This window comes from Nuphar pumila, chromosome 3 (assembly GCF_984573655.1).
Source record: "Nuphar pumila chromosome 3, dmNupPumi1.hap1.1, whole genome shotgun sequence".
NCBI lineage: Eukaryota > Viridiplantae > Streptophyta > Magnoliopsida > Nymphaeales > Nymphaeaceae > Nuphar > Nuphar pumila.
Genome location: NC_143251.1, coordinates 141,165,090 through 141,192,825, shown reverse-complemented (window position 1 = coordinate 141,192,825; position 27,736 = coordinate 141,165,090). Strand labels below are relative to the sequence as shown.

The 27,736-nt window shown below is 37.7% G+C and overlaps 1 protein-coding gene across 1 annotated transcript; it reads right to left on the bottom strand.

Moving 5' to 3' along the window:
• Positions 1 to 231: 231 nt before the first annotated feature.
• On the bottom strand, positions 232 to 22,283 carry LOC149844133 (antigenic heat-stable protein). Its single transcript, XM_090002073.1, has 4 exons — positions 22,221 to 22,283; positions 21,259 to 21,414; positions 945 to 1,060; positions 232 to 787 (listed from the first exon to the last, which is right to left on the bottom strand). Exons 2-4 carry the CDS (start codon positions 21,361 to 21,363, stop codon positions 454 to 456), a joined length of 555 nt encoding a protein of 184 aa, XP_089858199.1. The 5' UTR covers positions 21,364 to 21,414; positions 22,221 to 22,283; the 3' UTR covers positions 232 to 453.
• Between the last annotated feature and the right edge of the window lie 5,453 nt (positions 22,284 to 27,736).

Genomic DNA, 27,736 nt, shown 5'->3' with positions numbered 1-27,736 from the left:
CGAGTTTCAACAGAATTTGGTGATATCAATAGCCCCATATGAAGCAATGAGTGAGCTCTGAAACCAATTGGTATGAGTTCTTCCCTTGGAATCATGATACTGCAGCATGTTGCTATTGTACAATAGCCATCTCGGAACACTCTTCAAAGTATAATATTATTCGTACTAAATTGGAATAAGAAAAGCTCTTCTAAAGATTAAATTCTGCAAAAAGAAAAAACACCCACCTCATGGTAATGCAGAAAGATCAACTAATTCTCAACAGTTAGTTACATGTTATAGCCACCTCCAAATTCCTAGGCAAGCACATGCAGAGAAGAGAGGCCTAACCATGGTAACGTGGCAGCTCAAGTTAGAACAGTGGAACTTCAAGTATCCCTTGATGGATTCTACAAGCTATGATATCAATCAACTCGAACGGTCAATGAACTCAAGGTAGAAACACTCTGAGGATCATTGCTTCGGATTGGAAGAATGGCTTCCACTCATGGCCTCAGAAACAGCAGGAGCTGCACTACTGCCGTCGTTGCCTTCTCCTGCCCATTGTGTGCTCATCTCGGCATATCTTCTCTTCTTTAATGGTGCATTAGATCTTTCTTTCTCCACAAGGGTGCCGTTTGCAGGTGGTGGTGGTGGTGGCGGTGGCAGTGGTGGTGGTGGTGGTGGCTCCTGCCCACTCAATCTGTAATAGACCCTTTCTACTGTTTCTGTGATCTCCTTCCCTAAGCCATTGTTATCGAGAATCAATTCCCAAACTGCTTTTGAAGCCTTTTCAAGCACAGGCGTTCTGAGTAAAAATGGACAGAATCTTAGCAGATGTTTAACACAAATTTTGAAAGAAAATAGCCTTCTGCAGTGCGCATGCAAGAAATTTTTTGCCAAATATTAAAAAAAAACAAAGGTAGCTTAGAATTTTTTCTGCCAAATATCATTCGTGAACTTACTCAAGTTCGCGCCTGATAGAATCAAAGAGCTCCCTCTTTGTCTGTTTCTCTGCCCCAGAGGTATTCAAAACCTTGCTTTGCTCAACCATTGACATGGCTGTATTTTTCAGCTCTTCCTGCAAAACAAAATCAATCAGTTCCAAAAAATCCAATGAAAATTAGAATTTTCACATGCACGCACGCACAAACACACAAAAGAAATCAGGAGGAAGACAAGCACACCCCTGTGATCCAAGTCAAACAAATTACCTAGAAACACACCAGATTTGCAGCAATCATCAAAGCTAATTCCAATGAACTTTCAAGTTTTATGCTACATATATTTTGCTATATGTTCCATCTATTGTCTCTAAATTTCCACATTTTGTATAGAGAGAACTAATGACTGATGATAGTTATGTTTCGATACTCATGACGAATCCCCTCCTAAATTACCTAATAATCATATTTTTCTTGGGTAAATAAACCACATATAAGCAAAGCACCTCAATTTGTAGATGGCTTTGCAACAAGAAGAAACTCTGTACCCTCCCTCTATACTCATTCACCAACATAGTATTTCAATGAAAAGCAAAAAACAAAGAAGAAAAGCAAAGCAGTTTCAATTGTATCGCACAAGATGCTTACAGTGGCCTTCTAATTAGCACTACAAAAGAAAAATGCAAATGACACAGAAAAGGAAGTCAAAACCAAACAAGAAATACTGACCATATGATCAGATACTCCACTAAAAACTCCAAGGGGGAAATTAAAAATCTAATACAAGGACAACAGATGGAGCAGTTCCAGTGCACCAAAAACTATTTGGCTTTGTATCAGTTCATATAGCTGATAACTAGTGCCCATAAGTAGTCATTGCAGGAGAGCCAGATTTAGTGGAGTGACATGAAGGTAGGGGTGGGCAACCAGCCCGGCAGCCCGATGGGCCAAGGCAACTCGGACGGCCATGGGACGGGTTTGGGCCATGATTTTAGGCCCGGACCCGTAAGGTACCGGGCCGAAACCCAGCCCGTTATATACGTGGGCCGGGCTTGGGCTGGCCCGCGGGCTATCAGGCCAGCCCGATGGGCCTGAGTTCTTTATTAAATTTTTTAATAATATACTTTTTTTTAAAATTAACTATTACATAGTAACTTCTATAACTATTATTATTTACCTAATTAGTTTCACCCGAACTTGCTATTTGTTAATTATTACTATTTACCTAATTAGGAATTAGTTGCATGGAAACTTGATATTCTCTCATTAACCCATAATTTCAGTCAAGCATTTATGCATTTTAAGATTGGGTCAGGCCGGCCCGGAGCCGGCCCACTTCACATTGGGCCAATGGGCTTCTTTTTAAACCCGAGCCCATTAAGAACCGGGCCGTTGATCGCTGCCCACCCCTACATGAAGGTGATCAATGAAGCTTCATTAGCAAGGGCTTAAGATGGATATGATGAAGACCGAATTCTAGTTGTTATGGTACCCTTTCGACAAATAAACTTCAAGCAACCCATAACTAAAATAATTGTATCAAAGTAACACCATGTCACTTCTATACCAGAATAGCAAAATCAAAGGTGGAGCTCTGCATCTGGGTGGCCTAAATGAACTTTGCTATTTTGAACACAATTTAAACTGAAGACTTTATCTAGCCATGTCAAGTATCTATTGTTATGATGCAATTCACTCAGCCAATGAACTGTGCTATTTCAATTCAAACAAAATGTTTGAATCTAGTTCATATCTTGCACTTCTCTGATTGCACTGATCATACAGTAATCTCAAAGCCTCAACATCCATCACGCGAAGACCATCACAAAATGCAGGAAATACACACAGATCCCAATCTAGATAAATAACTCCTGCATAGCCAGATTTCCAAAACTGCTTAGTATGGCTGGTAAACAAGCCAAACGAACCTAACAGAAGATGTTCAAGCTTGGCTCATTTCTTGTGTCGAGTCAAACCGAGCTTGAGCTCATTAAAATCCCGAGAGCTAAACGAGCTGAGCACGAACAAGCTCATTTACAAAAAAAAATATTTAAAAGTTCAAAACAACAAAATTTGGACCCTAAACCTACTAAGCCAAGCTCGAACTAGCTCGTTTACAAAATAAATAATAGTTTCAAACAATGTTGTATGTATCATACCGTACCGTACAATACGTATCGATGCAAGAGATTGATACGACATGTATTGTACGATACAGGGCCGTAACGTACCATTCCGTAAGATACGACCCGTATTGTATGATATGATGCCTGTAGACTTAAAATTGGGCAAAATCGTGTTTTTATGTTTTTGGGTTTTAAAAAGCTTTTGAGGGCTAAAACCCTCGTTCGTATAGAATGTACTAAAGAGCTTCCCACATGCCTAGGATCCGTGAGATTGTTTTGAGGGCCGATCTTTGCACCGGATAGAGGGCTTGTAATGAAATGGGCTAAACCCAAGAACGTCTCTTATGGACAAATAAGAACACACTTCAATCAAGTAAATTACTTGATTGAATAATCTGAACCACCCTACACAAGGGTCAAAAATATATATGCTATTGAGTGGAGGAACTCTCCAAGAGATAATTAAATACAATGGCCTTCAAGGCCTTTTTATAGAGCAAATGAGCCAAGAGGGGGCAGCTCCAAGTGGCTGTTGGGCTGCCCCCAACGGTCACATTTAGCTCCAACAACTAGTTGGAGCTGTCCCATCACCTAAAAAAGCTGATATTCAGAAAATATATGAAATAAAAAAACAAAAAACTAAAGGTTAGTCAACCCCTAGTAGGTTGACGCCTATTACAAGAAATAACTGAAATACCCCTTATGGGTATTTCGGTTTACACAAAGATATATATGCTAATATATATCTTAACACCCCCCTCAAACTCTTGGTGGAGCAACTGAGAGTTTGATAAGTAGGAAGTGAAATCTAGGTGACGGAAGCGCTTTGGTGAAGAAGTCCGCAAGTTGGTACTCTGATGGAACATAAGGCAATGTGATAATCATCTTCAGGAATTCTTCACGAGCATAGTGGCAATCCATTTCAATGTGTTTCGTCCTCTCATGGAACGTATAATTGCTTGCAATGTATACAACACTCTTGTTGTCACAACATAATCTGAGGGTCCTGAGATGTGGATCCCCAAATCCTCCAGCAATTGTTGCAACCACACTAACTTAGATGTAGTCGTTGCCATGGGGCAATACTTAGCTTCAGTGAAAAAAAGAGACACATTCTGTTGCTTCTTACATCGCCGTGAGATTATAGAATCACCTCCAAAGACACACAAACCAGTAGTTGAGCGTCTATCATTCACATCTCCTCCCCAGTCAGAATTATAATATGCAATGACTTCTAACGAGGAAGAGGATGATAAAAACAATCTATGACTTATGAAAAATTTAATATATCTAATAATTCTCATTACAACACTCATATGTACTATAGTGGGAGCATGCTGAAATTGACTAACAAAGTGAATAGCATGAGAAATATCTAGACGAGTAATAGAAAGACAAAGCTCCAATCATTTGTTTATATGAGGTTGGATCTTGCAGAGGTTCTCCATCATCTTTTTTCATTTTTGCATTTATGACTTCTGAAGTGTCAACCTGTTTTGCATCAGAGAGTCCTGATCGCTCAAGGATCGTTGTTGCATACTTAATATGTGACAAAAAATAACCACGAGGTGAGTAAGCCACTTCAATTTCAAGAAAATATCGTAAAAAGCCAAGATATGTCATATCAAAGTTGTCTTTAAGCATATCTTTGATATGATTAACTCTCTCTTATCGTCTGTTGTGATTATCATATCATCTACGTATAATCATTTCTGCATTGAAAAACTTAACAAACAACGTAGTGTCAGTAAAACAAGATTTAAAATGAAGTTGTGTCATCACGTTACTGAACCTATCATATTAAGCTTTGGGAGCTTGTTTTAAGCCATACAAAGTTTTTCGTAGTCGAAGAGTTTTCCCATATACTTTCAAGCCTGGTAAAAGATCCATGTAGACCTCCTTGTTCAGATTACCATTCAAAAAGGCATTTTTCACATCCATTTGAAAGATAGGTCATTTTTTAATTGATGCTATAGAGATAAGAGTTCTAACAGTCGTCATTCGGGCAACTGGGGCAAATGTCTCATTATAGTCAATTTCATATTCTTTACTGTATCCCTTAGCTACTAATTTATATTTATATCTTTTCAATGTTCCATCATATTTAGTTTTTATTTTGTAGACTCGTCTACATCCCAACTCCGCCTGTGTAGTTATACACTGCCAGTCCCAAGCCCGGATAAAGGAGGAGGGTTGCGGTAGGCCTGTGACAGCCAGCATAAAAACTTTGTCATATCCTATGAAAATAAACCAATATGAGAATTTCGTTGGGGCGTTCCCTACTAAGCGACGCGCTGTACTCTCTAGGCCCAGAGGCAGTGATAAATGTGCAAGGGTTGCTAGGTCGTCGCCCAGAAGCGACGCGTCACACCGGCGCCCGGGTGTGGTGTCAAATAGGCAAGGGTTCCCTCACTTTGTTGGACGGGTGGGGGTAAAGAAGTTAGTCCAAGACCATAAAATTAGGTTAGCCACTTGGAACATAGGGTCTTTAACTGGTAAGTTGGTAGAGTTAGTAGATGTTATGTGTAGGAGAAAGATTGATATTTTATGTCTTCAAGAGACCAAATGGGTAGGTGAGAAAGCTAAAGTGATAGAACCTTGGGGATATAAGATTTGGTATACAGGAATAAATAGGAATAGGAATGGAGTAGGGATTGTTATGAGTCGTCAGTTTATAGATAATGTAGTTGAGGTCCGTAGGAAGGGTGATAGAATTTTACTTATTAAATTAGTATTAGGTACGGATATTATTAATATTATTAGTGTTTATGCACCTCAAGTAGGTTTAGATGATTCCGTTAAGCATCAATTTTGGGAAGATTTAGATGGAGTAATACAAGAGACATCTTATGGAGAAAAGCTTTTCATCGGCGGTGACCTTAATGGACATGTAGGCATTAGTAGGGATGGATTTGAGAATATCCATGGAGGCTATGGTATAGGAGAAAGAAATGAAAGTGGAGAAAGGATTTTAGATTTTTGTTTGTCCTATGATATGATCTTAGCAAACACTTGGTTTAGGAAGAGGGAGTCTCACCTAGTAACATTTAAAAGTGGGGTTAATACGAGTCAGATAGATTTTTTCCTACTTAGAAAGAGAGATAGGGGTTGTTGCATCGATTGTAAGGTTATACCAGGAGAAAGTGTAGCTACACAACATAGAGTCTTAATTTTAGATCTTAGAATTAGACAATGCCGCAAAAGGGATAGACATAGGATAGATCCTAGAATTAAGTGGTGGGCACTGAAAGGAGCTAAACAAGGAATGTTTGTAGAGCAGGTAGTTAAGGAAGTTGATTGGTGTCTCGAGGAGGATTCAGAATCAATGTGGAATAAGATAGCGGGTGGTATGAGAAAAGTAGCTAAGGAGGTATTGGGTGAGTCTAAAGGCGGTGCACCACTAGGTAAGGATACATCATGGTGGAACGAGGATGTCCAATTAGCTATTAAGGTTAAAAGAGAGTGTTATAGAAATCTAAGTAAGAGTCGTGATAATGAGAATTTGGAGAAGTATATGATAGCAAAGAAGGAAGCTAAAAAAGTTGTTCGAAACGCGAGGGCTAAGGTATATAAGGAGGTTTATGACAAGTTGGATACCAAAGAAGGCGAGAAGGATATTTATAGGCTTGCAAAGATGAGAGATAGGAAATCGAAGGATTTGGGTATGGTTAGATGTATCAAAGATGAAACGCAAAGGGTTTTAGTCAAAGATGAGGAGATTAAGGAGAGATGGAAAGATTATTTTGATAAGCTATTTAATGATAGTCATGCTCAAGATCTTGGAGACTTCTCCATTCCTTTTCATGAGATAAATCGTGACTTCATGCGCAAGATTCAAAAGAAAGAAATTGCAGAGGCTTTGAAGAAAATGAAATCAAGAAGGGCAGTTGGCCCAGATGGTATACCTATCGAGGCTTGGAAATGCTTGGGAGAGAAAGGTTTAGAATGGTTGACAAATCTTTTTAACTTGATTTGGCGAACAAATAAGATGCCTAATGAGTGGAGGAAGAGTACTTTGGTGCCTTTATATAAGAATAAGGGTGATATACAAGATTGCACAAACTATCGTGGTATAAAACTCATGAGTCATACTATGAAACTTTGGGAGAGGGTGATTGAGTCTAGGTTGAGGAAGGTTGTCATGATATCGGAGAATCAATTTGGTTTTATGCCTGGAAGATCAACTATGGAAGCTATACATCTTCTTAGACAACTTATTGAAAGATATAGAGAGAGGAACAAAGATTTGCATATGGTTTTTATTGATTTAGAGAAGGCATACGATAGAGTACCTAGAGACGTTCTCTGGTGGACAATGATGAAGAAAGGTGTTTCTCTCAAGTACATTAGTATAATTAAAGATATGTATGAAGGAGTAGTAACCAATGTCCGCACTTGTGGAGGAGTGACAACCAATTTTCTGATAACGGTTGGGTTACATCAAGGATCTGCTTTAAGCCCTTTCCTATTTGCGATAGTGATGGATGAGCTTACGAGATCAATTCAAGAAAATGTACCGTGGTGTATGTTGTTTGCTGATGATATTGTTTTGATTGATGAGTCTAGAGCTGGGGTTAATGCTAAGTTAGAATTATGGAGACAGACATTGGAAGCTAGAGGTTTTAAGTTGAGTAAGAGTAAGACTGAATATATGGAATGTCGGTTTAGTAAGCAACGAAGTAGTGATGGGAGTGTAGTGAAGCTTGGTGAGCAAGATATACCGGTGAATGATTATTTCAAATATTTGGGATCCATCATTCAAAAGTATGGAGAAATTGATGGAGATGTAAATCATAGGATAAAGGTTGGGTGGATGAAATGGAAAAGTGCTACTGGAGTGCTGTGCGATCGTAGAATGCCATTGCGGTTGAAGGGAAAGTTTTATAGGACGACTATTAGACCCGCTTTACTATATGGTACGGAATGTTGGGCTGCCAAGAGACATCATATTCAAAAAATGAGTGTAGCTGAGATGCATATGCTTAGATGGATGTGTGGAAATAAAATAAAATATAAGATTCAGAACGAAGAGATACGTAAGAAGGTAGGTGTTGCACCCATTGAAAATAAGATGCGAGAGAATCGTTTACGGTGGTTTGGACATATTCGGCGAAGGCCTAATGATGCTCCAGTTAGAAGGTTGGAGAAATGGGAAAATATATTAGTTAAAAGAGGTCGGGGTAGGCCTAGGAAGACTTGGATGGAGATGATAGGAAAGGATATGAATGCTTTGAACCTCACCGAGGACATGGCGTTGGATAGAAATGATTGGAGGAAAAGGATTCATGTGGAAGACCCAAAATGAATTTCTTTTTTGGTTCATATCGCTGACCCCAATTGTTTTGGGATGAAGGCGTAGTTGTTGTTTGTTGTTTGTTGTTGTCTACATCCTATAATTTTCCTTCTTTTAGGTAATGTTTGAATTTTTCAAGTTTTTGCATTTTCTAAAGCTTCCAATTCATTATTCATTGCTTTAATCCATTCTGAATGAATGGTTTTGTATATGAGTCTATAGCTATTAGACATGATCTATACCTAGGTTCAAATGAATCATATGATACAAATCTACTAGGGTTTTTTTAAATTCTTACAGATTGTCTAGTAGAGTCTACATCTTGATTTTGAGAGTATCTTTCTAAAGCACATGGTGGGTGATCTTCGATACGTCGAGTATAGGTTTATATGTTATTATGAGATAGGTCAATATTATCAAGACCATTGTGTACATTCTCACTTGCATCATGAGTGCCTTCAGTTTTACTCTCATGCTCATAATGAATGTTTTCACACCTTTCATGTTCGTTGACAAGATCAAACAGAAATGAATAATCATAGTTTTGTTGAAGTTTTTTTTTGCTAAAACCATTTTCATTTTCAAGAAAAGTGACATTTTGTGAAACATACAATTTATCCGTTTTCATGGCATAACATCTATATCCCTTTTGATTTTCGGCATAGCCTAAAAAGACATGAAATTGATTTTGAAAAAAGTTTGTCATTCTTAAGGGTAAGAACAAAACATTTACATCCAAAGACTCTTAACCTTTTATAATCGGGAGATGTTTTAAACAATTTTTCAATAGAAGATATATTTTCAATATTTTTTGAAGGCATTCTATTAATCAAATAAATTGTCGTAAGAGTGGCTTCAACCCAAAATATTTTTGAAACTTTTCTTGATATAAGAAGAGTTCTAGTGGTCTCAACAATATGTCTATGCTTTCTTTCAGCTAGTCCATTTTATTGTGGAGTGTATGGGCAAGATTTTTGATGAATAATTCAATGTAGATCAAGAAATTTTTTGAATTCTTTTGATACAAATTCTCTATCGGAATCGAATCTAAAAATTTGAATGTCAGTTTTGAATTGAGTCTTTACATAGTAATGAAAAATTTTAAAGCAATCAAATACTTCTGATTTTTTTTTAAGAAAAAAGATCCAAGAATGTCTATTATAGTCATCCACAAACACAACATTGTATGATACCCTGCCTTTGGATATAACCGAAGCCGGTCCCCATACATCCGAATGTACTAACTCAAATGGATTTTTAGATATAAAGTGTCTTGGCCCAAAGGATAAAGCCTTCATTTTACTAAGGATACAATCTTCACAAGACAAATCTTTTTCTTTATAACTAGTAAGAAATGAAAACAAATGTAATTTGGACACACTAGGATGTCCTAGTCTTTTGTGTCAATTTTCTATATCTTTCTTTTCCACAAAATTACAAAAAAATTGTTTTGATAACTCAAGATTGTTCATTACATAGAGATCTCCTCTTCTATGGCCTTGCCCAATCGGCTTTCCGGACTAGAGATCCTGTATTAAACAATCATTAGATGAAAATAATATTTTGCAACCATGATTCATAATTTGTGAAACTGATAAAAGATTTAAATTTAATTTTGGTACAACTCTAATATTTGGTACATGAAAATTTGATTGTTTTTTAAAAATCCCAAAACTTTTGATTTTTAAAAATGTTCTATCGACGGTTGAAACATAAGAATTATTTGGGTTAGAATGACATTCAGATAATATGAACTCATTTAGAGTCATATGAAAAGAGGCATCATAATCTAAGATCCAAGAGGTCTTACCAGAGTCACTACTGTAATGAAATATGCGGAGAAACAAAGAGTGCGATAAGCACTTACAATATCCACTAATGAACAAACAAAAGGGGTAACACCCAAACCCACAAAGAGACAACACAACATAAAAATATAAATGTCTCTTATTGAAAAGAGAGAGAGCTCTCAAGAGTGAAAAATACAAGAGGGGTTCACCCCTACATATACACAAAAAAGGAGAGGAGGGATGGCCTTATGGCCTTAAAAGAAGAGCCACCTAGGGGGCTCCCCATGGAGTCGTTGGGAGCCCCCAACAGTCACAAATGTGACCGTTGGGGGCCCCATCGACTCCATGGTGGGGCCCCTTATGTGAACAAAAAAACAAAAAATAAAAAGAAAAATAAAGGCAAAAATAAATACAAAAACAAAGGAAAAATAACAAGTACCCCTATCGGTTACTTGTGAAATGACTAAAGTACCCCTATTGAGTATATTAGACAATATATATATATAAGCATATATATATAGATTACATGTATTTTAACACCCTCCCTCAAGCTTTACGGGGATATAACCGAAAGCTTGTTAAGGAGAAACAAAAAATGAGGAGCAGCAAGGGCCTTAGTGAAGAAGTCCGCCAACTGGTACTCGAATGTGACGTAAGGTAGTGCTATGGTTCTTCTTAGGTATTCATCACATACGTAATGGCAGTCCATCTCAATATGCTTAGTACGCTCATGGAAGGTGTGATTGCTTGCAATGTAAATTACGCTTTTGTTGTCACAACACATCTTCGAAGGAATAGAGATGACAATGCCCATATCAGTGAGGAGACTTCTTAGCCATACAAGTTCCATGGTTGTAGTGGTCATAGCACGATATTTCGCTTCCGTTGAGGACAATGATACTTTGTGCTGCTTCTTGCATCTCCAAGAAATCATAGAGTCACCTAAGAAAACACAAAAATGTTACGACAATGAAGCCGTACATGATACTTCAAGTACAAGGTTTTGATGATGAGCAAGTGAATCAACTGCATTTCAGCTAAGGCAATGAAGAAATTGAAGAATTCGATGAAGAATCTTTGAAGACTAGTGTGCAAATGTTAAATTCATTAAAAGTCTTAGATTCTTGTAAGAGCCTTACTTAGAGTGCACATTTAGGTTGCATTTCACCTAAAAAGTCTTTAGAAAAACTTTTCTAAAAGAACCCTTCATGAAAATCTTTTTAGAAAACTCTTTTCTTAAATTTTCGTGTTTATTAGTCGACCAGTAGACTCACTGGTCGACTAATCCTTTCGCGCCATATTTTCTAAAATGTCATTTTTATCAAATTAGTCGACCGAAGGTTTTATTAGTCGACTGGACAGAATGTTTGTTTTCTGGAAATTTTAGCAGCAGTCGACTAATGACTTTATCAGTCGACTGGACAGAACATCTGTTTTCTGGAAATTTTAGCAGCAGACGACTAATGACTTTATCAGTCGACTGGACAAAACATCTGTTTTCTGAAAATTTAGCAGCAGTCGACTAATGCTTTTATCAGTCGACCGGACAAAACTTTGTGTTTTTTAGAAAAATTTAGCAGCAGTCGACTGAAAGGTTTTTCAGTCTACTGATGATATTATCAGTCGACTAATTTTTTCTCTAGTCGACTAAGTTTCAAAACTTCAGATTTTCAAACGGCTCGATAAACAGATCAGTCGACCGACGATAACTATCAGTCTACTAATAGCTAATAGCTAATTATTAGTCGACTAACTATTGTTCCAGTCGACTAATTTTGTCGTTTTTCCTTAAACTTTAAAAAAACGTGTCTTTTCATTTTTCAAACGTTTTGATCGTTAAAAATGGACTGTTTTGACACTCTTTCATACCTTCAACGTATGGAAACTTTCAACTATAAATATGAGTGCATTTTACACTCAAAAGCACTGTAATTCAATCAATTTGAATCAATTACTCTTTGCTTTTCACTCATATTCATTTTCTCACTCACTTGAAATTTTCACTTCAAGTTTTTCACTCAAATTCCTTTGAGAGAAAGTGAATTCGTGAGTAGAGTATTTCAACAACCTCAAAAGTCAATTGCATCTCATTTGCATTCAAAAGAAGGGCTCATAGGTTTATTGTAAGTTGTTACTTGATTCAATTTTCTGTAAAAGAAAGGACTCCTTGGTTTAAAGGAGTTGTTTGCTTTCAGTAGGTGTGTTACTGGAAGTGGGACCAGATTTGGTCTGTATGATCTTGTAGTTACACAAGGTTGATAGTGGAAATCTTAAGCGAGTTTTGCTTGGGAACTGAATGTAGGTCGGGAAAGACCGAACCAGGATAAATTATTATGTTCTTTGTGTGTTTGCTTTTCAAATTGCAAAATCCGTCAAAATTCCGCAGACGATATTTAAAAGCACTATTCACCCCCCCTCTAGTGCTCGTTGCCTCGATCCTACTGCACTTTCAAAAAACCCGTAGTTGAGACTCTGTCATTGAGATTTCCTCCCCAATCAGCATCAGTATAAGCAATTAAATCAAGTGATGAGGAGGAGGAAAGAAAAACTCTCTTAGTTATAGTGTTTTTGATGTATCTGACGATCCTTAAGACTGCACTCATGTGCACGGTTGTAGGTGCATGTTGAAACTGATTGACAAAGTGGACGACATGAGCTATGTCTGGCCGAGTGATGGATAAGTAGGTTAGAGACCCAACAAGTTGCCGATAGGGAGTAGGATCCTCGAGAGGTGTTCCATCTTCCAATCTTAACTTTGCATTGATGACTTCAGGGGTTTCTGTCTTCTTATCATCGGAGATACCAGACTTGGAACAAATGTCAGCAGCAAGTTTCATTTGAGAGAGAATGTACCCTCGAGGAGAGTACGCCACTTCAATTCCTAAAAAATATCTTAAGAAACCAAGGTCAGACATGTCAAAATTTTCTTTTAAAACTTTCTTAATATCATTAATTCCTTGCTCATCACTTCCAGTGATGATCATATCATCAACATAAAGTAGTAAAATAACTACTGAAGACCCTGCACTTTTCACAAACAAAGCAGTGTCAGTATAACATGAACGAAAATTCAAACTTGTCATTACATTACTAAATCTATCATGCCAAGCCTTTAGGGCTTGTTTCAAACCATATAATGCCTTTTTAAGTTTGAGAATTTTATTTTTACCAATACATACTCCTGGTGGAGGATCCATGTAAACCTCTTCATTTAATTCACCATTTAAGAATGCATTTTTAACATCTAGTTGATAGATAGGCCATTTTTTGACTAACGCAACGGCGATAAGAGTCCTAACACTGGTCATCCTAGCTACGGGTGTGAAAGTTTCTTCATAATTTATACCGTATTCTTGAACATATCCTTTTGCTACTAATCGGGCTTTATAGCGTTCTAATGAACCATCACTTTTAGTTTTAATTTTGAAGACCCATCTACATCCAATTGATCTCTTTCCAGTGGGTAATGAAGTTATTTCCCAAGTTTTTGCCTTTTCAAGGGCACTAAGCTCTAAGTTCATGGCTTCAACCCATTGGGGAATATTTTTGGCTTCATTATAATGTGAAGGTTCATGAAATGAGTGTAACGCAATTAGACACGCTCTATACCTTGGAGTTAGGGACTCATAGGAAACAAACCTATTAGGAGGATTGGAGATTCGGTCGAATCTCCTTAAAGAGGTTTCTTCTATGTTGGACCCTTGAGAGTATTTTTCTAAGGCGCTCATTTGAGCTTGTTGACCACGCCTAACATAGGTTTGGATTGGTCTATCACTTTCATCTTCAACATTGTCAAGAGGAATATCCTCTAGGTCATTCAACGACTCATTAGAGATTTCCTCTTCTTGAGGAGTTTCATCTTCTTGGGAGAGAAGATCAAATAAGAAAGCATATTCACTTTCGTCAATATCTTTAGTTTTCATAAAATCATTTTCATTTTCCAAAAAGGTTACATCTTTGGATACATAGAGTTTGTTATTTTTCAAGTCAAAACATCTAAAACCCTTTTGATTTTCTCCATATCCTAAGAAAACACATTCAATAGCTTTAGGAGATAATTTGTCTCTTTTATATGTAAGGACAAAACATTTACACCAAAAAATTCTTAATCTATTGAAATTGGGTGTTCTTTCAAATAGTTTTTCATGTATTTTGTAAGGATGAAGATATCATTCTATTTATCAAGTAAGTTGAGGTTAAGGCGGCTTCGACCCAAAAACTCTTTGAAATTTTCTTGGAAATAAGGAGTGTCCTAGTGGTTTCCATGATGTGTCTATGCTTTTTTTCGGCTAAACCATTTTGTTGCGGAGTCCTAGGACACGATCTTTGATGACAAATTCCATTTATTTCTAAATAATTTTGAAATTCATTTGATAGATATTCTCCACCCGAATCGGATCTAAGAATAGAGATATTACTGGAAAATTGATTTTTGACTATCATATGAAATTTCTTGAAGACGTCAAAGACTTCAGATTTTAAATTGAGGAAGTAGATCCACACATACCTAGTGTAGTCATCAATGAAAGTAACGTAATAGGAGTATCCTCCTTTAGACATGACCGGGGAAGGACCCCAAACGTCCGAATGGACTAACTCAAATGGTCTTTTGGACACAAAAGTTCGATTTGGAAAAGGAGTGGATTTCATTTTGCCAAAAATACAACTCTTGCAAACAAAATGTTTCTCATTACAAAATTTCTTTCCAAATGGAAATGAGTACATTTTTGAGAAACTTGGATGTCCAAGTCTTTGATGTCAAATTTCAATATTTTTATCTTGGACATGGTTACAAAAAGAGTTAGTGGGAAGTTTCAAGTTGCTCATGCAATAGAGATCTCCCCTCCTATGGTCTTGCCCAATCTGCTTCCCGGACCGGAGATCCTGTATAGAGCAATCCTTAGTTGAGAAGGAGATTTCACATCCATGATCACATATTTGAGCAACATAGAGGAGATTTAAATTGAGTTGAGGTACCACTCTCACGTTTGGCACAAAGAAATCTTTGGAAAAATTTAAAGTTCCAAAACTTTTTACTTATAAAGATGTACCATCGACAGTTGAAACGTAGGAGTTTTTATAGTTATTACACAAATCAGAAAGCTCATTTTCAAGAGGGGTCATATGAAAGGAAGCTCCATAGTCAAGGATCCAAGAAGACATACCTGGAGGAGAGGAAGAAGCTATGGCGGCACCCGAAGTTGATGGTATCTTGAGTAGAGTTTGTAGTGCTTCCGATAGTTGAGTAAGAGAAAAAGACTCTTTCCCTTTGATAGTTTCCTCTTTCTTTTGAGTAGCTTCTTTAACGGAGGCAACCTTATTTTTAGGTGCTTCATTCAACTTAGGGCAATTAGGTCTTATATGACCCAGTTCTTGGCAATGATGGCAAATGGCTTTTCTATAGTTGCCATTATAATTATTTTGCCTTCCAAAGTGTGGAAGCTTATAGGCTTTCACATGGTTGTCGGGTTTAGATACGGCCAAAACATCATCTCCTCCTTTAATCATGCCAAGACGAGTTTCTTCTTGGCATATTTCGGCTATGGCATCTTCCAAAGGAAGAGACTTATATCTATGAAGAAGGGAAGATCTAACTTGTTCATATTCGGGCCTAAGCCCATGTAGAAATTGGAAAAAGTGTTCTTTTTCCATTTGTTCTCTTCTTAGTTCCACATCCACACTAGAAACCCACTTTGGTTCTAGTAAAGACAGCTCATCCCATAAAGGTCCAAGAGTGATGAAGTAATCCCTTACACTCATTTCTCCTTGCTTGATAGTCCGGATTTTTTCTTGGAGAAAGAATTGACGAGCAAGGTCTTTTTGAGTAAACATACCTTTCATAAAGAACCATGCTTCGTTAGCCATCCGAAACTTAGCAATGTTGGTGCAAATCTTGAGCTCCACATTGTTCATGAACCAAGCAAGAATCTTCGCATGCTTACTTTCCTAATCTTCCACTTTAGATTGGTGATCTTCAATGGTCTTCATGCGGGAATTTCCTTCAAGAGCTTTTTCTTGATCACCATCCATCTCAGTGAGTTGGAGTTGTGGTTCCAGGATGGTGCCCATAACGTATCCCCAAAGTTTTTTACCTTTGAGGTTGTTCTCCATGGCGGCGGTCCACATCATGTAGTTGGAGCCATTGAGCTTGAAGGAGAGATCAATCTTTTGTTCCCCTTCTATTTAATCACTCACAAGAGGACAAACGAAGAGAGATACAAAAAGAAAAATATATAACTACTCAATTAGCTATATTAAGAAGAAGAGCATACACAAGGCTCTGATACCATGTAATGAAATATGTGGAAAAACAAAGAGTGTGATAAGCACTTACAATATCCACTAATGAACAAACAAAAGGGGTAACACCCAAACCCACAAAGATACAACACAACATAAAAATATAAATGTCTCTTATTGAAAAGAGAGAGAGCTCTCAAGAGTGAAAAATACAAGAGGGGTTCACCCCTATATATACACAAAAAAGGAGAGGAGGGATGGCCTTATGGCCTTAAAAGAAGAGCCACCTAGGGGGCTTCCCATGGAGTCGTTGGGAGCCCCCAACGGTCACAAATGTGACCGTTGGGGGCCCCATCGACTCCATGGTGGGGCCCCTTATGTGAACAAAAAACAAAAAATAAAAAGAAAAATAAAGGCAAAAATAATTACAAAAACAAAGGGAAAATAACAAGTACCCCTATCGGGTACTTGTGAAATGACTAAAATACCCCTATTGGGTATATTAGACAATATATATATATTACATGTATTTTAACAACTACTTGTGGATACTGTCGCTCCCGAGAAGAAAGAAACTTGAGTTTTGAGCATTGGTTGCAGTACCCCCATTAGTTGAGCTAAAAGCAGTGAGTCGATGCATTTGGAGTCGACTACATCATTCCTTTCTACCGAAGCAACTCTCTTATCATCTCGGTGATCTTCTTTCTTTCTTTTGGAACAAAAAGACTTGATGTGCCTCGGTTCATAACAATGATAGCATATAATTTTGCCACCCTTTTTGTACTCATGATCGCCTCTTTTGTCACTTCTTTCATAGTTGTTGGGATTTCTCTCATTCTTAACAAAGTGAGGAGGTTTGCAACTCCTAATGTGATTATCGGGTTTTGACATAGCAAGCACGGTTTCTTCATCTTTTGAAGCAGATGATTGTTTCAATCTATTTTCTTCCATAGTCAATTCTTCAAGAGTTTTGACTATGGATGGCATACCTCTTCTATGAAGGAGAGCTGATTTAGTTCCTTCAAATTTGGGCCTAAGTCCATTCACAAATTGGTAGAAATGCTCCGTTTTAATTTGATTTTCACGGAGTTCTACATCTTTAGGGCAATGCCATTTTGGCTCAAGAAGAACCAATTCATCCCAAAGGAGAGAGTGTGCATTGTAATGTTCTTTAATATTCATCTCTCCTTGAACCATAGTTCTCACCTTATTTTGAATGTTGCATATATGGGCAATATCTTTAAGACTATACATGTCTTTAAGATATTTTCATTCATCACTAACAAAATCAAATTTCACTAGGCTAGAACATTTATGAATATCTACACTATTGATGAGTCATCCAATTATCTTGGAATGACCCATCCTCCATTCTTTCCATTTTCTTTCATAGTTTGAAATGGCTTTAGACATTTCCTCACCCTGAAGGGCAACTTCTTTTCCATTCTCAATCTTAGTGAGAATGAGTTTGGCCTCCTTTTCAAAACCATCCACCAAACCCCATAGGCCTTTTTCTCATATCTTGTGCTTTACTATCAATGCCCACATCACATAGTTTGTATCATTTAGGTGTACAGGAATGGAGACTATTATTTCTCTTTCATTCTCCATCTCTTTACAATGAGAAGAAAAAAGAGAAGGATAGGAAAGCAAGAGAGAGAGAAAGAATGATAATACACAATTTGAAGAGGTAGTGTGCTTCCCGATGCAACGATCCACGATCCACGATCCTCTTCTTGGTGTTATCGCGATCCTCCCTTTAGAATATATGAAAGTATGCCTCAAGAGCATCGAAGCTCTGATACCATGTAATGAAATAGGCTAAACCCAAGAACGTCTCTTATGGATAAATAAGAACACACTTCAATCAAGTAAAATACTTGATTGAATAATCCGAACCACCCACACAAGGGTCAAAAATATATATGTTATTGAGTGGAGGAACTCTCCAAGAGATAATTAAATACAATGGCCTTCAAGGCCTTTTTATAGAGAAAATGAGCCAAGAGAGGGCAGCTCCAAGGCTGTTGGGCTGCCCCCAATGGTCACATTTGTGACAGTTGGGGGCATCACCTGAAAAAGCTGATATTCAGCTGAAAATGTAAGAAATAAAAAAATAAAAAACTAAAGGTTAGTCAGCCCCTAATGGGCTGATGCCTATTATAGGAAATGACCAAAATACCCATTATGGGTATTTCGGTTTACACAAAGATATATATATCTTAATAGGCCTTTCATGGTTTTGTCAAGTAAGAGTGCATTTCTACTGTTTTTGCACCCAAAGAACAGAGTTAAGGTAAAAAAAGTGCATTTTCACCCAAAAATTTATATTAAGATAGAAATCAGGTACCACACTCTTCCAACAAAGATGACATAAGATGATTCGGCATGTCAATACGGTACTCAAGTAATGAGTGAAAACCGATTGAAAATCGAGTGCAACTACTGCTTTAATATTTTTGTTTATGTAATATGAAAGTATGAATCTTGTGACATGTTCTTAATTGCAATGTCTTTTGCAACTCATAGAGACATAAATGCTTCATATGTGATTTCATGGTTGAATTTTGTTCATTTCATCATTGTTTCGTGTGCTATGATTTTTTAGATTTTTTATTATTTTTCTATTTTTCTGTTTTTTTTAGAATTTTATTTTTTTTAAATTTGTGATTTTTTATTATATCTTAGGCTCGACGGATACGGGATACGATACGATACTTACAAACTTAGTTTCAAACATATAAGCGACAAGATTTGAACTCTAAACTTATTCCTTGCAGGCCAAACACTTCAACCATTTTCATTCTATAATATAAAATATATGTAAAATGTATTTATTATTAATAAACGAGTCGAGCAGAGACAAACATTGGTTGTTTGTGCTCAATCTTGTTGAGGCGATTTCACGAGTTTGAACGAAATCTTTATGAGCTGAACATGAGCCGAGCCATGAGTGGCTCATTTCGTTTACCAACCCCACTGCTAAGTAAGAGAATCAAGTACCCCCATGATATTAACTTTTACATACTAACCACAACAGCAGCAGAACTGAAAGTTTCATACAAAAATCATTGACGTGCAAAGTGGTTCACTCTATAAATTATTGAATCTGTCACGCATAGAACATGTGCAGAAAGGAAAATCTTGGAAAAGAAAAAAGAAACCCAAAAATGGGAGTACAAAGTGTTCTGAAGTTTTAACCTACACCCACACTGTTAGACTGAAGCACCTATGTTATTCAAAATCAAGTCAAAAAGGCTCCAGCACATAGATAATTAACATGAAGGGAATGTCTGCTTTGGTCGCAGGTGAGGATGAACCATCATAGCTAAGAAAGTAGAAGCTATGATTGTTAATCACAAGGTCAATCTTGTGAAAGTTAGGTCAATCTTGTGACCAACTTTCACAAGATTCAAGGCAGAAACAATCACAGCTGGCAATCACAATCTCAACATATACTTTTCTCATGTTTCACTAGCATTGAGAAAGTGTTGTGATTGTGATTTACAATCACAAGATCTTAAGAAAATCCAAGAATCACAGGACATTGCAAACATGCCCAAAATGATAACGGAACACAAAAAGTACCAGACATACATAACCAGGTTGGCCATCTTAGCAAATAACCAATATTTTAGGTCTCGTCATTTCTTGAAAAAGTTACCTGCTGATATCAGTGCACACACACACACACCATGACAAACTTCTTGAACATTTGTATATGAAACCTGGTACCACTCATCAGGATCCCCAACTATATTTAATTGGTAATGATAAGGTGCTCCTGGAGTACCTACTCCTACCTAATAGAAGCTTTAGATTTTCAAATTTCTTAAATTTTTTTTGTTGATCAGACCCTATAGATATGATCTATAAGCATTATTAGTAGTAAACAAGTTTTGGATCATGTGATTATAGCATACATGTATGTTTTTTAAGACCTTTAAAAAACAACGGCTCACAATGTATCAAAATTTTATGATTTAAAAATCTTTTTTTTATGTCTAAAAAACATGATTCATATCAAATAAACTATGTTGAGTACATCCATAATGTTTAATTGAGAAGATACAACCTACAACCACGATTTATAGTATGTGGGAGTAGGTACTCCCGGAGCACCATAGCATTACTCATACTTAATACCCACCAGACATCGCAAATCTGCCTTTTGAATTCACTTAAACATATCCTCAAGAGGATCCTAAGTTCATAGATGCCTATCATATTAATTACCTTGGCAAGGGGGGTTTCAAATCATGGACATTACAAGGAAAGAGAAAGGGGCAAATAATAGGTTCCATCAAGCACGTCATCAACCAGATACAAGAGGATCTTAAGGACATAGTACCATACTAGCCCTTCAAAGATGAAATTTCTGTCTGACTTAAGCCTCATGCACCAAATGGAGCATCAGTACTAATGGATCAAGCATGTTCTAAGCAGGCCCAAGTCATGATTAAAGCATATGCCAGAACTTAAACTAGAACGCTAAGCATTAAAAAAACCTTTTTTAACTTTACAACAGATTATATAGGGCAAGATAAGTCATACATTGAGATCAAATGACCGTGAAGGTGTATCCATTCGCGTATAAAATCATATACCAATTAACGCCCATTTATATATGAATTAAGCAACAAATACCCTAAAAAAGCAATCATGTGTCTTTAGGAAACAATTTTTCTTAAGACTCATTAGATGAAGAGACATTAAGAAACCATCTAACATCCCCTTAAGGTCAGACTGCAGCATTACTCAATGTAGAGAAAGGAAATTTTATCGATAATGAAATGCATAGGATTCTCAATGAAGAAGAAATATGTAGAAAATTAATACCATTGTCCTAATTTCAGACGACAAGCACAAGAATTTGGCAAACTCACGTTAGCTTTTAGCTGATTGATTATCTTCGATCTGATAGCGTCAATCGTTCCATCGTTCATCAACGATTCTAATACTTCTTCAGGTGTCACCACAGTAGAGTCCATCAAGCTGTTTCACTGGAACGACTTACTCCTTAATGCATGTTCCCTATCAACCTGAAATGGAACTCATAACTCCAAATTAGCAAATATGGTAGACTTCCAAATGGCATTAGATAAACTAAATACATGAACAAGGGCGTGTTTGAACTCAGGGAAATAACAGAATTGGAATTCTATTCCACCAAATTCATCTTTGTAGCTAAAAAACGGTCAAAGGAATTAGTGGAATTTAGTACGATTGGGTTCCAATTGCACTGAATTTCCTGTGTCCAAACACAACCTAAGGGGTTGTTTGGATGCACCCACTTACCCATCAACCTGGGATCAATCGGGTATTGAAATCTGGAGACTAAGGCAACATCCCCAACTTATCCCAACCTTTTCTATAAGTGGGTGCATCCAAACACGGCCTGAAGTATGAATCTACTTGCAGATAGAACAGATTTAGACCATGTAAACCCAATTTCGTTGCCTTCGTTTCGTCATCCTTACACGGTATCAGAGCATCAAGCGATCTGTTCCCAAACCAATCAACACATCGATAGCATAAATGAAGATTTTAACGAAGGAAAAAGGGTTTCATCAAAAAACACCCAAAGCGATCCGTTTTCTTCTTTTAATCCCCTTCCTTCTTTCACAGTACCCAGATGATACCAATCACTATCTCTCGTTCTCTTCGATTCCTCAATAAATATCCTTCCTTCATCCATCATTGTTCTATCGCCCCTTGTGTTTCCTCCCCTACAACTCTTCAACGAGAGACCATTCAAGCTTCTAAAAGAAGAGAACGCCCCAGCGCGCGCGCGCGCGAGAGAGAGAGAGAGAGAGAGAGAGAGAGAGAGAGAGAGAGAGATGTATACCTGGACGAATTAGGCAGTTGGATTCAAGAAACCGAAGGAAGACAACACACGCGGGATAGGGACGAAGAGGGCACACCGACCCTCCATATATGCTTGGCCAGCGGTAGTGTCAACGGGTCGGGTCGGGTCGGGTCGGGTTTGGTTCGGACTCAGGTGGGACCAAACCCAGATCCGATTTGGGATGCTAGTACCGGGTCTGGACTTGGGTCATATCGGACCCACCATAAGAAAAATAATACCCAGATCCTATAAAGATTACATAAACCAGACCCGGACAGTAACTGATAAAATAATATATATTTTTAATCTTGTTTACATTGAAAATTTGCAAATCCGTGCCGGGTCTGGTATGAAATTTCACAAACCATACCCAACTCTATATATTCATATGATTCTTTGAGTCTGACCCAGATTCTAATTGGACCTCCTTGTTTATCACCAAACCCTGACACTATGTGGCTTGGTACGGGTGGAGTCAAACCTGACCCATTGACACCCCTAGCTAGAACCGATGCAGGCAACTGGTGCAAACGGATGGGATTCAGTCGAACATTCAATCCTAGTCCGAGAAACATATGGATCCAAAACTAATTACGAATGTATATTTGGATTGGATTTGGACTTACATGATCTGATCTTTGATACTTTTCTTGGGCCTACATTTGGATCCAAATCAAATCCACATGTAAACACTTTGTGTGCTGAACCTTTTCTTTTGTAATTTAAAATTTGGATTTGAATTCAACACTACATTGAATCCTGATAGAGGGTATGCGCCTACCACCTAATATTTGGATTCGGATATATCAGGATTTGTACCATATCCGACCCGTTTTCGTGGCTGTAAAATTGTAATGAGATCCGAGATCGGAAAAGGCATCAGTGAATTGGGATGGAAAAATCGGACAAAAATCATATGGGGCCGTTTTTCTTTCTTGTTTTTCGTAATTACAAATTTGTTAAAAAATATTAAAAAATTAATATTTTGAATAAAATAGGAAACAATAAACTGTTTCAAATATAATTTATAATGATATGACAGACTGTCACATGTTTGGAAATCGTCAAACTGTTTGATTACGATATGCAGTCATGATTTTGGAAGTCTTCAAGATACTTAAAATTGTGATTTTAGCCCCAAAGAAAGATTATAGTTTGTAATTTTATAAGGTTTCCTTTTAGGGTTTTCTAAAAAAGATCAAAATTTTAAAAGAAATAACCATATTAATGGGCTTGAAAATTTATGAATAACCACCACCAAGTCAAACATAATTCCAATAGGATCATTGTGAAAAGCATGAGTTTTAGATCAATAAAAGTTTGAATGCACAATAAAAATATAAGAGCAAAAGTCCCAAACAAATACAGAGCATAGAGGAGTGCAAGCCTGAGAACAAGAATGACACTAAATGTGAAGGGAGAAAAGTCAGGACCTCAATAAAACAGGAAACAGGAATCATGTTCCCCTGCTAGCAAACTAGCAGTGCTTCGAGTTCTTTCTCCTTTGCATTATTTCTCATTCTAAGCAAGGCCTCCATGGGTTCCTTCAAAGATCCAAAAATTGAATGTCAAACAGTCTTTCTATATGTGTAAATCATCTTCTAGTAAGCAATCATCATCATCATCAAGATTTATCTAACAATGAGGTTGACTTTACAAATCTTATTTCTTCCTATCTAGATTATCAGTTTATCCAAATTGGTTAAAATCAAGTTTGCATGTTATGATTTGACAAAAGAGATGCAAATAAATTTAGAACCTTAACCATGACTGGTTCTGATAAGGGTTTAATTTATCTGCAAGATCCAACTGGGACGATAAGAGGTAACAGGGTGGGGCGTTGGACCTGTATGGACCATTTTTATTGCTTTGAGTTTATAGCCACCTGGATTTAAATGCAGAGCCTGCAAAATACAGCCAGAATACCTAAACAATGACATTGTTTCGTTTGTGACGAAATTTGTTTTCAAAACAAAGAAACTTGATATACCATCATTCTTGTTTTGGAATGGGCAGATATTTCAGCTAAAAACTGGATTCTAGTAAAATTCAGTCAGTTCATAGTGACATTTCTAAAGAAAAGCAGCAAAATTTATATGATGTATCAGCAACCCTGCCTGATTTGAATTTGATTTTAACCAGAATCCCCATTAAGCAAGTTGGATTAGGGAATTAGGACCGACCATGACCTACGTGAACATGGCCCATTGACACCTCAAGAAAATTCCCAAATTCCACAAGTTTATGCAAAAATAGAAGCTCATTTCCTATTACTGAGTAAGTACTCATTGGGGTCTCAGCAGGCATCGTGTTGGGTTGGGTACAGGGTCCGCCCATGATGGGCGAGATCCTGATCCGACCCACGTTAGAGAAGGGGGCGGTTTGAAAACCACCCATTTCCCCCACTTCTAGGGCTCAATTCCTGATGAGCGTAAGGAGAGGGACAGAAAAGAGAGAGAGAGAGAGATAGGGTTGTACACTCGTGCTTGAGTGAGATCTCAACAGTAAAAAGAAGGTTGTACACAGTGGGTGCTTAAGAGAGAGATCTCAATAGAGATAGATCTTGTGCACAGTGAAAAGAAAGAAAGAAGAAGACGATGAAACTGTCTTTGTGGTGATCCTTCACAGTGGGCACTTGGATTTGTGGATTCACCATTCTCTCCAAGTGAGCGCACACATCCGTTGAGCAAAACGAGCATCAAGTTTTTTCGCTTCCACTTCAAAGAGGTATGTAATGTAAACCCTATTCTTGGATTTATACGTATTGATGCATGAATACATATGTATTTTTATCCTTCATTGGTATCAGAGCATAGTAGGTTTTTGATGTCGGTTTTGTTTGCGGGTGGTTCCCTTGTACGTGGTTGGGATGACATTCTTGTACGTTCATGGTGGACGCACATAGTTGGGCCGCCATACAACAACAATAAAAAAAACAAAAAATTGTTTATTTGATTGTGCGACAGTGGTCGCACAGCCAAAGCATGGGATGGCCGACTGTAGGGCACGAAATAGACCCAGCCTCCGGCTAGACCTAGTGGCTAGACCGCAAGCCTGGCCTTCGGCCAGGCGGCCCACTGCAGCGTAGGCCCAACCCCTGGCCAGACCTAGCGGCTAGGCCGCAGGCCTGGCCTTCGGCCAGGAAGCCCACTGCAGCGTAGGCCCAGCCTCCGGCCAGACCTAGAGGCTAGGTCGCCGGCCTAGCCTTCGGCCAGGCGGCCCAGTGCAGCGCAGGCCCGGCCTCCGGCTAGACCCTGTGACACAGGCCATAGGCCTAACCTTTTTGGCTAGGCCACTATGCCCGTCCACGGGCCAGGGCATTGCGGCAGGGCCGCAAGCCCTCCTTTTTTATTTGGGGTCGGACTCTGGCTTTTGGCCAGGGTCCATGCGGGTAGAAACCCATGGCCTACATCTGGTGCTGCAGGTCGCAGGCTTCCTGCTTGAGCCCATACAATATTTTTTAGTTTGCAAACAAATTTCGGCCGTTGAGGATCTTGAAACCCTGGAGGTTGATCAAAAAATATGGTTTCATTAAAGTTACCATGTAAAAATGCATTCTTAACATCTAGTTGATGAATATCCCAATTATAAGCCAAGGCAAGGGTGTGAACAATACGTATGGTGGTGGGCTTGATCATCGAAAAAAAAATTCAGGGAGTCAATGCCCGAGATTTGAACAACTCCTTTAGCAACAAGATGAGCTTTGAGTCGTTCGACGAAGCCATCACTTTTAAGTTTGATTTTATAGACCCACTTGCACCGAATGATATGCATGTCGGGCTTTTTCAGCATAAGCTCCCACATGTCACTGAGATGAAGAGCACACATCTCCTCAAGTATAGCATCACGCCACCCATTATGAGCAAGTGGAACCTTGAGACTCTTTGGTTCTAGAGGCACAAAGAGAGCAATAAAGTATTTGGGATTGAGCTTCACTATCTCATCTCATATACCAGTGACCATATGATGGATTCGAGTGGACTCAATGGTAGAGTGGTCTTCAACATTGTCTTTATTGGCAATCGACTATCTAACACCAGCAAGAGAAGACTCACAAGACTGAGAACCCATAGAAATGACACTAACCAAGTCGGTTTGAGTGGGTTATATAACTATGACATCTTGTGGTGACTCGCATGTCACATTTCTAGGACCTGTAAATCAGGAGACTCGACAAAGTTGAAGTCAATCTTAGCAGACCATTCATCTAAACTTGTGAGCTCACTTCCATGTTGGTTGGCAGAAAAAAGAAGTCCTAATTTATGATATGGGAAGACATTTTCATCAAAAACATGTCTTGAGGTATAAACACGCCCAGTGGGGAGGGAAGAAATAGCGGCAACCCATGTGATGATCACTATAACCGAGAAAAACACATGGTAATATTTTTGGATCAAATTTGTTGGTTGTATAGTCCTGGAGATATGGAAAGCATCGGCATCCAAAGACTCTCAATCTTGTGTAATCTGGTTTCTTTCTAAATACCTTCTCATAAGGAGTTTTCATAGATAAGTTTGGCATAGGTAGCTGATTGATAATCCATTGTGTCGTTAAAAAAGCTTCCACCCAGAATCGAGTTAGAATTTGAGCATGAAAAAGCATGGTCAACCCCAGTTCGGTGATAGACTGAAAATGCCCATACGCTATTTTGGTCACGGTAAATATTAAAGGTATGTGTTATGTTTGTGGGAAAGAAAATTTAATCTATAGTATAATATTATGGGCATATAAAATTGTGTATCCTCTAAATATTAAGGCTCACTTTTGATGTTTTGGAAATGGAAATATTACATCTCTATTTTTATTTTGAAGATGAGGTTATTTTGGTTTTCCATGACAAGAACCAAATAAAAATAGAGATGTAATATTTCCATTTCCAAAATATCAAAAGTGAGCCTCAATATTTAGAGGATACACAATTTTATATGCCCATAATATTATACTATAGATTAAATTATTTGCCCAAAAATATTATACTATAGATTAAATTTTCTTGCCCACAAACATAACACATACCTTTAATATTTACCGTGACCAAAATAGTGTATGGGCATTTGATATTTTTGTTCTGCCATACCATTTTGTTCTGGAGTTTTTAGGCAGCTTTTATGATGGACAATCTCGTTTGACTTTAAGTAAGCTCTAAGTTCACTACTCCCGAACTCACCCCCTTCATCGGTTTGAAAATTCTTTATTTGTTTTTCAAACTGAGTTTGAACATACTTATGAAATTCAATAAATTTGTTGCATAATTTAGATTTATTCCTTAGGAAAAATATCCAAAAAAATGAGAATATTTATCAATAAAGACTGTATAAAATCTGAAACTTTGATAGAAAATAACATGAGCAAGACCCCATAGATCACAATAAACTTTTTCAAACAACTCTGTGCAATGATCATCAATAGAAAGGAAAGGAAGTCTACTTATTTTGCTTATTTGGCAGCTTGCACATATAACACTTTTAACAGTCTTTGATGTTATTGAAATCAATTTATTTTTTTCAAGAAAGTTA

Bases quoted from the DNA above. Each gene is read 5' to 3' on its own strand.
- LOC149844133 (XM_090002073.1), bottom strand. From the start codon at position 21,363: ATGGACTCTACTGTGGTGACACCTGAAGAAGTATTAGAATCGTTGATG. The intron at 1,061-21,258 runs GTGAGTTTGCCA...TTTGTTTTGCAG, and splicing joins TCAATCAGCTAAAAGCTAAC to GAAGAGCTGAAAAATACAGC. The intron at 788-944 runs GTAAGTTCACGA...ATTTTTACTCAG, and splicing joins TCTATCAGGCGCGAACTTGA to AACGCCTGTGCTTGAAAAGG.